The 12,678-nt window shown below is 35.9% G+C and overlaps 1 protein-coding gene across 1 annotated transcript; it reads right to left on the bottom strand.

The window, feature by feature from the left end:
• Window positions 1-4,673: 4,673 nt before the first annotated feature.
• On the bottom strand, window positions 4,674-11,932 carry LOC146137771 (carboxypeptidase A1-like). The gene is made up of 13 exons (XM_083394434.1): window positions 11,859-11,932; window positions 11,395-11,467; window positions 11,225-11,325; window positions 10,903-11,023; window positions 9,762-9,863; window positions 9,021-9,125; window positions 8,463-8,552; window positions 7,907-7,994; window positions 7,748-7,809; window positions 6,087-6,224; window positions 5,798-5,882; window positions 5,169-5,280; window positions 4,674-4,764 (listed from the first exon to the last, which is right to left on the bottom strand). The coding sequence occupies exons 1-13, from the start codon at window positions 11,921-11,923 to the stop codon at window positions 4,674-4,676; spliced, it is 1,233 nt and encodes a 410-aa protein (XP_083250560.1). The 5' UTR covers window positions 11,924-11,932.
• Between the last annotated feature and the right edge of the window lie 746 nt (window positions 11,933-12,678).

The following is a 12,678-nucleotide window of genomic DNA, read 5'->3' as shown; positions in this document are numbered from 1 at the left end:
TAATTATGACTATTTGGTATTAGTCCTATTCACGACTTATTCCTAACTGTCTTTTATTTCGAAGATGTTGTTCTTATTTTGGTCTCAAGTTCTCTCTTTAAAGATATGCAACTATGAAGCCTATATAGTAAAAAACAATTTAAAAAGAAATACAGGTACACCTCAAAAATTTCGCGCTCTCTTCGCTCGCAAAGTGCGCCGCCATGTATCCAAATGTCTATATAGGTTCGCGCCCTTGTAAAAAAAGGTTAAGAAACACTGCTATAGGGCAATGTCACATTTGCCCCGAAGACAGGAAGCATTTCGATTTAAATTTATTATGTGTTAGATCCGGATTTCTGACTTTTAGTAAACTTCACATATATTGTTCAACATTACATCATACAGTCAATATTAATCCTGTTAAACTTAAATATTAGTATAAACGGCCTACAGTACATTAGGACTGGGTTTTACAATATTTTTGGACCACGGACCACTATTTGTGAATCTGTTAATTCGCGGACCGCAATACAAAGCTAAAAATAACACAAAAACAAACTGACAGCATCAATGGGACGGATGCGATTGCTTCTTACTGCTTAAATCATTAATTCTTGGAGTTACTCGTGAAAGGCAAACTCGTAAGTCAAAGTCCACGGAAAGTTTGGACCTGTATTTTTGCGAATGGCAATAAGTATATATCATTACGTCATAGACGAGGAATACGAGAATTTTTCGTCAACTTTTTGACTTCAACGAACGCGCATCAAGTAAGATTTACAATACTGGAAAAGCTTTTAAAAATCATTAGGGTGTGAATAGCTGCGGCAATTATCTTTGAAAGGATATACGTACTGTACAACGTATATGTGTGACCTTTTAATTTCTCGTCATATCGCTACAGACCATCTGCCCCAATTAAGTCCAATGTCGCAATAGGGTTCAAAAGTTTAAACGAAAATATATTGGATTAAGTGCGTATAGCAATACCCGTCATCCGGTTTGTTTTTGCTCCAGAATAGTCAACACGACAAACCTCTATAGACATAAGAGTACATACGGAGCTACGTTGGCTTCAGGTCGGTCGTCTATTTGTTTACCGCCTGTGTCGAGCATATATCGATGTTTGACTTTTTCGTATACAGAAACTTCCGCTTCCCCTTACCGCACAGCTATTAAACCGAGTAAAACACACACAACTGCACGTCATAACTATAGGTAAACTAATTGACTTAAAACCTTTGCGTCAAACACACAACTTGTAAGTGCAAAAAGAAAATAGGAAATTGAAAAAAACGAAAGCTGTGATTGTGTTCCACAAAAATACTTGCACTTATATTTTGTTTTATGGCTCATGTTTTGTTTTGGGAACACACCAATATGCGACAACAATCAATAAAGTACACTCTTGTTGAATTACAGGAATTTATTCCATGTAATATATAAGATAAAGGTGCGAATTTCTTAGCAACACGGCTATAACACAGCGACATACTGTCCAAAGTTTTAATTGCGTTGTTCTAAAACTTGTACGAAAACTTTCAACGTATTTGTTATGAAAATAATATTTCAACCAATTTATGTTAATACATTTAATGTATCTTCTGTTATGTAGGGTAAAAATATGTTGTAAATAAACACGTTTTAAATATTCCAAACAAAGATGAGTTTTTTATTGTTTAAGCGACAAACAAACGTTTATAGGTAAACATACAATATACTTTACGGAGTGTACGTCACTTAATTTGGCGTATGTGATCGGTCCGACTAAACATATTCCTGTTGGTTAAACGATTCTGATAATTTTGTCTGAACATCGATTCCTTCCATTTCACACCTCAGCACACACAAAACACAATGTTATGGTAAATTAAAAAAATTTAGCATTTTAATTACTTAAAGTGTCCTCAAAGTAACCAGGTTTAGAAATAATTCTAAGAATAGTTAAAATTTACTTGTTTCATCACTTACGCTCGTGCTGCGTGCTTTTTTCGTCAACTGCAATTTTTCTCTTATACTTGAGTCAGTTATAAGTCGACTAAGCCCGTTTTTCGAAAGTAAAATATAATACTCATACACCAAAATTTCAGGAACCCTATACTTAACGGCCTACCGGATACCAAGCGTTACAAAAAATATCTTTAAACTGTATTATTATAAGCGAATTATAAGTAAAACAATAAAGTAAGTATAAACCAATAAAAAGTGGCTAACATCTAAAAGAGGGGTAGAAACGTCACTTGTAAAGAACTCCAAATGTTGTCCAAGCTTCTCCAAAACCCGACTGCCGTCCTTTGTTTTACATACGACCACAACAAGGGAAAAAATTGAAATGCCAAGTGTAACTAATTATTAGGTGCTAACAAACGTGATGAGTAGGGCGATTCTTTTTTGACCTAAAAAATGAGAAATTTTGGCCTACAAAAATGTTTGATAAATGACCTAACAATTTTGACAAATGACCTAAAAACATATGTTTTAGACACAATTTTGACCTATTAAAAATACATTGATTTAAAAAACACATCGTTGTTTGAAGTACTGTACTAGTGTCTTGGCGTCGTCAACCACATGTTTTAAATGCTTTACTGACTACCGGTCGAAAACAAATCAGTTGTTTTTTCGGGTTATGCATAACTCAAGAAAATGCTTTTTTGTTTTCGGGTTATGCAAAACTCAAGAAAATGCTTTTTTGATATTTTTGTCATTTAAGAAAAACAAACAATTAAAAGAAAGCCTAAAAAGCAAGACGCTGGTTGTTTTAAAAAAATGATGTGTAGGCAGTTGAAGTACAACGCAAAAAAAACACATTGTCGACAGTGGAAATGGTAGGGGAAGTACGGGATCCATGGAACATGGGGACCAATGGGACACTTGAATATTGCGCAACCTGTTGGCGCAACAGAATATATTTTTGATTGTAGGAATAAGATTTTGTGCACATAACTTCGTCTAAAAAGTTCTACCGTGTGCTTTGGGAAATGGTTGGTTTATTACAATTTTACACTTTCAATTTTACACTAATGTGCAGTGAAAAGAAGATATCTAGCTACCCGTTGAAAGTTAGTTAGATTCATTTGGTTTAGCGTACTGGCTAGCCACGAGTGATTTTCTAAGAAATGGTGGTCCCTCGATTATTTTGTTATTTCTTTGTAGTTACACATAGCTGTAAGCTTTCCACAGAAAATAATAGCGAGAATGATTAAACTGCTTGGCGGGCCGAATCCGGCCCGCGGGCCGCATGTTGCCCAGGTCTGCAGTAGACAAATTTGCCGTCTGATTTAAAATACTACTTACTTAATTTTGCGTCTCTGCTACGATAAAAAGAGACACTTGTATCACATTACAGAGTTTTTCTCGTGCAGTCTGAAAGCCATTTCAGCAGTCTGTTTAGGCAAATCTAAGTAAAGATTATTCACTTCAGATTGACTGTAAAAAGAAGAATGACGATAAAAATTAAGCGCCCGGCACTTTTATGCTTCTGATTTTTAGGTTTCCCCCCAAACCGTTTGGAAACCGTAGGCTACTAGAGATTGGTATATTTTTCCATCTCATTTTTACCAGTAACGACGTCATGGTCATAATTATTTTACCGGAATGCTATATTTTAGACATTTTTGGCTTACTCTTATCATTGTTACGATTAGGTGAAAGCAATTGCCTTGCCAAGGTTACCTTGTTTGACTACAACACATTTGGGTGTTTTACATTTTTACAAGTCCACACCTAGAGTATGGATAAGCTTATCAATCAGCGCTGTGTTTACTTAGATTCCACATACAAATTAAATTGGTATTTTACTCAAAGTGAACGTCGGCTCCCAAAGGAATGTAAATTCGTATAGCTGTTTAGCGCGAAATTACTAAGGTCAAAAGAGGTTGGATTTTTTCACGACATGTTTGTGACTAAAACGTTGCCCTTCTTTATGACCGAACCGTTAAGCTATTCCACGAATGAGACAAAATTTCTTTTTCCCAATCAGTTAGCGTTAATTTTCCAATTATAGGTAGTTCACAAAGAACATCAATTGTACCCGTGATTAAGCGTAAAGCAAACAAATCATGTGATTAATTTTGCTGTTAATGTAGCTGTTCTAATCAGAGCGAACTGAGCGTTACACAATATATGAATTAAACGTGGGCTTCTGAGACGTGGAATCTATACATGGGTGTATATACTGTGACCGGTCCTACGAAATTGCTACTGACCAACGATTACGACATATTTTAATAATATTCTGGGTACCGTCCAAAAGGTTTTTACCGAATGGCGGTTTTCGTGACAACAAAGCAAGGCTAAATAATGAAACGACGAAAGCCTGCGATGAGATTCGAACTCACGATTTCGGCCATCCTTGGGACCATTGTTATATAAACTGAGCTAAAGGCACAAAGGGGAGCGGGTTGAGAAACAATCACAGTACCGTTGCCTGTTTAATCCTGTTCGTACATACAGTTTCATAGTAGGGTCCAGGTCAAGCAACTTTTGTTTGTATCTCACAATTGCAATTAAGAGACATTTTGTGTGTGTTTGTGGTCTACAAAATATGTCCTTGCACATTTTTTAACGTAAATTCGACGAAACTGAATTCATATCAATCTTACAAAAGTCAATTTATGAACAGTACTAAAATCACTAAGGGTATTTTTATCGGTTTATTGTGCCAAATTGCGAATTAGATGCATTTTTTATCAACCACTGCTTGAGCAATCACCAGCAGCAACTGCTTGGGCAATCACCATCAGTCCTGCGAAGGCCTCTTGCGACGATGGCAGGATATCTCTGCGTGAACGAAAAATGTTTAAAGTGGGAGAGCCGTGTTTCGGTTGTTACCATTTCAGCGCTCATTTGTTATCGCCATTTTTAAACAAAAGCTCGTCATGGCTTTAAATACATCTAAGATCAAACATTGTCTTAATGCGGCCATTTATCGGACACAATGAATTACCAGGAACCTTATTGCGTTACATACACCACATGCTTACAGATTTGTCTCCATGAATTCATGTATACCCACTACAGTATGCACGAAGGCAATAACACCAAAGTCCGTTGTATAAGTTTACAATGAGACAGTTTAAACATTAAAGGCAGTTTCAGTTTATAAAGGTTGTGTGAACAACATCAATCTCGCATTGCAATTCAGAAACTACCCTTTTTAGGTTTAACAAACGGCTTTCACTTACCCTTCGGGCATGATGAATCCGTACCGGCCTTGATCTCTCAACTCTGCAGCAAATGTACATTTCACCCCAGCTTTGTCGTAATAGTAGTCGATACTACTGCCTGATGCCTGGTCTGTGAGCATATTTCGATACACATAAACGTAAAGGCGCAATAGCTGTTCATAAGAAGGAGTCGATACATCGTATAAGAGTAGTCCTAGCTTTCCAAACAAACATTGCGCCTATATTTAAACCGTGTGTTGGAAAACATTTAGCCCACTTTTTTTTGGCCGGCGGACTGCCTTATCATTTGCGATACGACCAAATACAAAAGTAGAGTAAAATGTTTGCAGAGAATGTATAAAATATATTTGATTCAAATACATGAATGTTTCAATGTGATATGAGTTAGGGATGCTCAAATGTTACTGTATGTCTGATCGATTTAGCTTGAATGATGTATTAAAAAGGAATAGAAAGTTACTAGTATTCAAAAATTGAAACAAAAAATGTTTATTATCTGCTTAAACTTTGAAAAGCAAAGTTAATAAAAAATCCTGTAGCCAAGTACTTAAAATATTTCGAGTGAATTAACATTGCATAATCGAGTCAACAGTATTTAGATCAACAAGTAGGTGTTTAACACTTACAGATCACGTCTATGATCGAGCCTGTTTGAAATCGCTTTCCATTGACACTGAAGATGGCGGCTACGCTGTCTCTTCCGATTTGGTCCTGCATAACATCAAAGCAAATTTAGGTCAAAAAATGTCCAATTACTAAGAAAACGAAAAACTATTTTAGGTGAAATCAAGACCTTAACGATGCCCACATTTAGTGACTTAACGGTTTATTTCTTTTCAAAATAGCATATAATCTGCCATTATACTCTACTAATAGATTTTAAAATTTTAGTAATTTCAAGTGTGTGTTACTGACCAAAACTGATACATCATTAGCTGGTTGATATTGATATCCGTACGGGTACATCCAGTATTGACTATAGGCATGAACATCAATGTAAGCTTGCACAGTTCCAAGACTAAGGACGAAATCTTTCTGAGCTCTGGTCTCCACCTTTTATTTGCATAGAACCAAAAAGTAAGTAATAGCGATTCAAGTAAGTTAAAGTCGTAATGGCATACCCGTGTGTATAAATAAAAGAAAAAAAAATCAAACTAAAATAAATGCTTTATAACGAAAATACTTTTACCACATTGATCCCACTGTAAAATAAGGCGAGCAAAAAAAACGTTTGAACATTTTTTAGAGTTTATCGAGTTCGAAATACCAATGTAAACTTTTTTAAACAACACCTATACCCTAAGCAAAAGGCAGTTCTCGAATTTTGTTTGTGGTGGTCATGACAGTTTTCTCCTAAATGACGTCACAAAATGACGATGTAACGTGACGTTATTGTACAATGACATAAAGAAACTTTCTGTTCTCGGTCGTATACACGTGCGCAAATAGGCTACTAAAATTTGGTCTGAACAATCAAGCAAACGGCGAAGCATTAACGCAAAGGCAATAATAGTAAAATGCATTATTTGTAATAGTATAGGAGTTCACGAGGCACTAACCCAGTGGTCGTCAAATTTTAGAGGGCCTCGAGCTACTATTAATTATTTTACTTTTATCATGTAGTTGTGAGCTGCGTGATAACTCTATAGAGTACCCTACATTCATTGTATTATACTTTAAAGGCTAGGTTTTAGCTCCATACCAGGGCTTAAAAACAATAAATTTTTAGGATTAACTTGATTTTTATCTGGTTGAACATTAATGATAAAAAACAAACTAAGTACAGAACTTAGTAAAGCAAAAAAATCATCAGTATCAAAAACACAACTCAAAATAAACAGGATGATGTACGCAAAGGGCTTATTAAATAAAGTTTTAAATCAGAGAGGAGAGTCAGGCAACAAGTCAAATCACGACACAGCAATTTGCCAATCATACTTTAAAGAAGTAAGTTATTGAGCTGACAAAACAGTGTGCAGTTCGATACGGCCCTTTTCAATCATATTGGAAACCCATACTTAATTTTGTAGAATTGTATGGAAGAATACGAATTAGTAACGCGTACTGTATATAAGTCCCGAATTGCTCGATGCAACGGCAAGAATATTTTCGGAATTTTTATTTCCGGAAACGAGCTGTTTGTCAACACGTAAAACAAATTAGTTGCATGTTTGTAGAGCTCTTCTGGCAAATGTAATTTTATATTCCGACGTTTCGACGTCCTATACAGGTTGTCTTGATCAGGGTAAATAACACTGAATGCGACTAGTACAGTGCACGATAAATAAAGAAAAAAAGAAAAAAGAATGCACGTTACAGCACAACGCAAACACCGCGCGATAGCGAATAAAAAAACGCTTGATAGCGAATAAATACAAATGAAACGTCGGAATAAAAAATTACATTTGCCAGAAGAGCTCTACAAACTTGACATTATGCCTGGCAGCAATAGCTTATATAAATTAGTTGCATATTCGTAAACGAAAGAGAATACCTTCGTGTTTTGTTATTACATAGGTTACCAAATAGGACAATTTTGACTGGAAAACTAACATGCCCAAATTGAACGTCTTTACCTCGGAAAATACTTCTGATCCGTAGTACGTGTCACTGCAAGCAGAACCACTGGCACCTGGCCCTGTGAAAACAACACACATATGTTTAGTCCTCATGATATTCGTCTCAACAAAAGATATAAAATTTTCAAAGTTTAAAACCATAAAAAAGATACTCACCACTCCAGTTAGCGTCCCAGTTCCTGTTTGGATCGGTTCCAACACATATTCCAGCATTAGGTGATCTTGTTTTTCTCCACATGCGATCCTGCATTTTTAAGGTTTTGATAAAAGAGATCTATCAAAATCTTGTAGATCGCATATCTACCGAATATATGTCTCACCGACTATGACAACAGGATCCACTTTTGGATAAAGTAATGCCATACGGTGATATCATAGTTTTAGGTATTTTTATATTGTTTTTCGTTTTCGTGTTACAAATTCGTCCAATTTGCATCACAATATTCATGCATTGTCTTATTTGGCAGGGGAAGGCGCAAATCCAAGATTTTTCTTTTTACATATATGACGCCACAAACTCATGCCAAACGTACCATCGCACAAAGTTGCATTTAAACTTGACGTCATACCGAATTAAATTTTTTTAAGACACGGTTTATATTTACTTTGTTTTAGGCATGAGAGGTGTTACTTTCAATGCGAAAGCTGCATTACAAAGATGTCATATTTTGTGCTCATCAAGTCACGTCTGTTGGCAAATCGTTTTTCTTACTCTAGTGAAGCTGTGTACGTATCCGTCCGGGTTGGAGACTGGAATCACGAAGATATCGATCGTATCAAGAATCGACGAATCTTCCAGCAACTGCAAAATCGTAGGGTGAATATAAAGTGCTGACAACTTTTGTTTAGCCGTTATGTTTTTACAGTATTTTGCAGAATGGTGCTGCCAGCTTAAACCGTGGTATGCTGCGCGAACTATTTATCGTTAACAATATTGTTGCAGCAACACTGTTTAACTGTATAGAAAGTGATAAGGGCGAAACTCAATAGAATTGGTTAGAATTGTGACTTGCTTCAGCTTGATGTACCGTGACTGTAAGGTGTTTTAATAATAACTAGTTGTTAGGTCAGTGAAACGATTGACACGGTTGATATAATTTGCAAATGGATACTTGCTTTGGTATTATTTATATAAAACGTTGGTGTTGCAAAATTATAAACCTGGTAAGTATAATACAATTTTTTTGTTTTTGCAAATTATTTTATATGACTCTTTGCTGTTTGATCAGTAATTTGAAAAGTAGACACTATACCCTTGCCATACACTTACCCATTTCACGGCGTACATGCAACTTGCGGGTGTAGCCCATTCCCTTGAGTGAAGGCCGCAGTTTATCATAAACGAAGGTCTATTTGCTGTTGAATCTTTGCTCAACTAAAAATTAATAATGAAATAAATAACGGATTTAACATATATTAGTGGTATACACGTTACAACTGTCCATCGGCAAAACGCATTTTTAGGTGCAACAATTTTTTTTTTCTTTAAGTTTGGATGCAAATTCTTTAAAAAGGTAAACACCAGCGCACGGTTCTCAAATATTGTTAGCTTGCCGCAAATTAAAAAATAAAACAAATATTCGAAGCATACACTTTCTAAAAAACAACAAGTTTATAACGTTGGAAATTGCCCGTAAGGCACAAAGTACTAAGCAAACGCCTTCAGTCTCTCATGGGTGCCTGTTATAGAGGGTTGGTTTCATAAATCATTAAAGTTTATAACCTTAAATAATCAATTTACTGCAGGTATAAGCAAGACTGATCTCATATGGTAAACAAGTATTTTTAGTAAAAGAAAAAAAATATATTTTTTTGAACTTTTTAACAGATTTGATTACCAAGTGCTCTTTTATGGCTCCCCAACTCCCCTATTTAGTTTTTTTGTTGTTGTTGATACACTGGTTTAGCATATTTAGGCGAAAATTAATTTCACCCTATTGTCTTGTATTGTCGGACTTACTAACCCTTATTCTCAATATATCATATAGGCAAGGTATGTTTATTTAAATACCTGCATGGCCTGTAACGGTCTGCCTTCGTAGGATGTTCCGTACTGTTGCAAAGTCACTAATTGTTGATTGTTGTTTGCAATATCAAGAATCCAAGCGTAAATCTGTAGAAGAAATACGTATATTTACAGTTAATCTATCCAGGATGCTAAATAAAACTATTTGTCGCTATTGCCTTTATACAATTCTATGTAAACCACCAATATAGCACTGTTCGACTGATATACATATCCTACACAAAGTGTTTATTAAAGGACAAGGTGAGGGCCTAGGATTTGCGGTTTGGGAGAAAAGGTCAGACAATTTTTTCGTGATGACGTAGCAAGATACTTTAAAGCAGTTCTTCTCAACCTTTTTCAGTTCGCGACTCCAGCCCCAAAAGGTATGTCATATGTATCTTTACTACTGACGTATACGTACTGAAATAGCGACACAACACAATTAAGTGTTAGGTATTTGTTAGTTTGTTGCATAAATGTTACGTAATGATAATGGAATAATTTCCCGATCTAATAGAAAACTGTAAATCGCGACATACCTGAGATAGCTTCACGACTCACCAATGGGCCGCGACCAACTGGTTTAAAGTGTGGCGTCTTTTTCATATAAATTTTTCACGGCGCTTAGGGTTTTATAAGATTATCTTTAAAATACATGCAAGAAACACTATAGTTGGATTTGCGCAAAGCGCCAGATAACTTTTTATTTTTGTTATCAAAATATGCAACAAATACTTTTTAAATTAAAGGGTTGTGGCCACGTGCCCCCTTGATCCACCCCTGCAGAGGAACTCAACAGAGACGAAACGTATAGGCCTAATAGCAAGTCCTATGAAAATGTGCGTTTTAGAGGCAAACGTGTTTTCGAAACTATATTGGCAGTAAAAACAAAGTTGTCCAAACATTAATATATAAACGCTTTTCCAATACAAAGATACAATAACGGATTAGTCGTATAAATATATATTATTCCAACAAAGCTTCGAATATATTTATCCGCTGTGGGTTTTTACGGCCGGGAGAAACCTTCAACTGAAATTTAAATCACCCTTTACTTATTTTAAACCATAAATGTCCACGTTCTTCACCTACACATAAACAATTGCGGCGCCATTTGCACAACTATATCTTCACAGTAAATTACCTGGTCAAAAGTGTGGAACACGTTGTAATCAAAGCCATTCTTAGGTTGGGCGCCAGATGAGCTTTTTGTAGATGCGTCGATGGTCGCTTGTACATCCTCGATGAAAACCTCATGGTTGATCCTGGGGCAATAAAACGACACGTCCAATTGCCAACTAAATTATTACCAATGTCTTCTTGACAGTATCAAAAAGCGGACCAAATCAAAACATAATTTACCATGCGCCCACACTCATCAAACTGATTTTGGAAAGAGAACAATTTTTTATTACTTAACGCTATACCTCCTAAACACCTTTAACTGCAACAGAGAAACGGGTTACCTTTGGCGTGTAAGGAAAACCTTGACCACGGGGACGTAAGCTTTTGAAACATGGACGTCAACTGGACGATTGCCTCTTGGCGCAGTCCAGAAATCGATTTCCTTGAAAACCAAAAAATTATTTTCTTTTTTTAATTTATGTCACTAAGACTACTTTCCATTTAAACTTACGGGGTATCTCTCTGGTAGTTGCTCGACAACTGCTTTCTGCGCTTCGGTGGGGTAAAGCCTCAGAACTTGGTCACTGCGTAAAAACGTTAGAAACAAAATGGTAAACAACTTTTTTTGTTAAGTGCTAAAATATAAATCTTTTTTTCGAAAATACACGAAATAATTTTTGATAAATATTATATCTTTATCAAACCGATTTGACACGGACAGCTAAAAAGCATTTTAATTTCACCCAATTATTTCAAAATTCGCGTTCAATAATTTTTAATTTTTAGAGTTTCATATTATTCTGTTTTTTACCTTTATGTTTTATTTTATTTTTTATTGTCTTATTATCTTGTTTGTTTTTGATTGATTTTTATTTCTTCTTTTGTTTTCTTATAAAGTTTTATACTTTTTTTATTTTTCGTGAAAAACATCGACAACAAAGAGCATAAGCAAAAATTAAACAGAGCAACACTTACTTGTGAAAAAGTCGTTTTGAGTAGGTCGCTGCCACAAGGGCGAACATCAAAAGTAAAACCTTCATATTCGTAAATAGTCGCTTAAACTAACGAATGACTGAAATGATCCAAACCTCCGCTTAAATGCATTTTCTCCGGTCCGTTTCGGTAAACAAAGCCGTGTGAATGCTGCCATCCGTTAGATAACGATTCTGGGAACTGGGTTCGTCCTTTTGTGCTTCGCTTCCCGAAATAGTTAAAACGTCGAAAAGTTTTTCCTTATGCTCGTATTGGACAATAATTCGAACGATCAAAAACAGTTTTGTAATGTATCATGAATGTTTACTTGAAGATTGCACAAAGGGGAACTGCGTACGAGAATTGGCTGTTAATTTGGAAGGGTTGCGAGAATTGGTTATTGATTAGAAAGGGTTGCATCAAGGAAAAAAGGGGGTTAAGAACGAAAAGGGTTAAGAACCACTGTTACAGAGCTCAGCGTACATATTAGGGCTGCTGAGTCGGAGTCGGAGTCGGGACTCGGCGGATTCGGTTTGTTTGCTGGAATCGGACTCAGAACTCGGGCTGAAGTAATTCCACATAAATCTACTCGAGTACCGAGTCCGACGTGCGCATGCGCAGTACCAACTCTCAAACTAATATTACCGCCAACTGTAAATTGTAAAGACAGAGCATCATATCGTGGATTTTTACAACCATGTATTGTGAGTGGTTGAATTATATGACACCCCCATTAGGAATTAAAAAAATGGAACATGTTATCTGCGTTTTTTCGTATTTTTCTTGTTAACGCGCCTATGGAAAACACGCCTAATGCGTTTCA

This window comes from Ascidiella aspersa, chromosome 7, assembly GCF_963924565.1.
Source record: "Ascidiella aspersa chromosome 7, kaAscAspe10.2, whole genome shotgun sequence".
Lineage (NCBI taxonomy): Eukaryota > Metazoa > Chordata > Ascidiacea > Phlebobranchia > Ascidiidae > Ascidiella > Ascidiella aspersa.
This window is presented reverse-complemented; position numbering and strand designations above follow the sequence as displayed.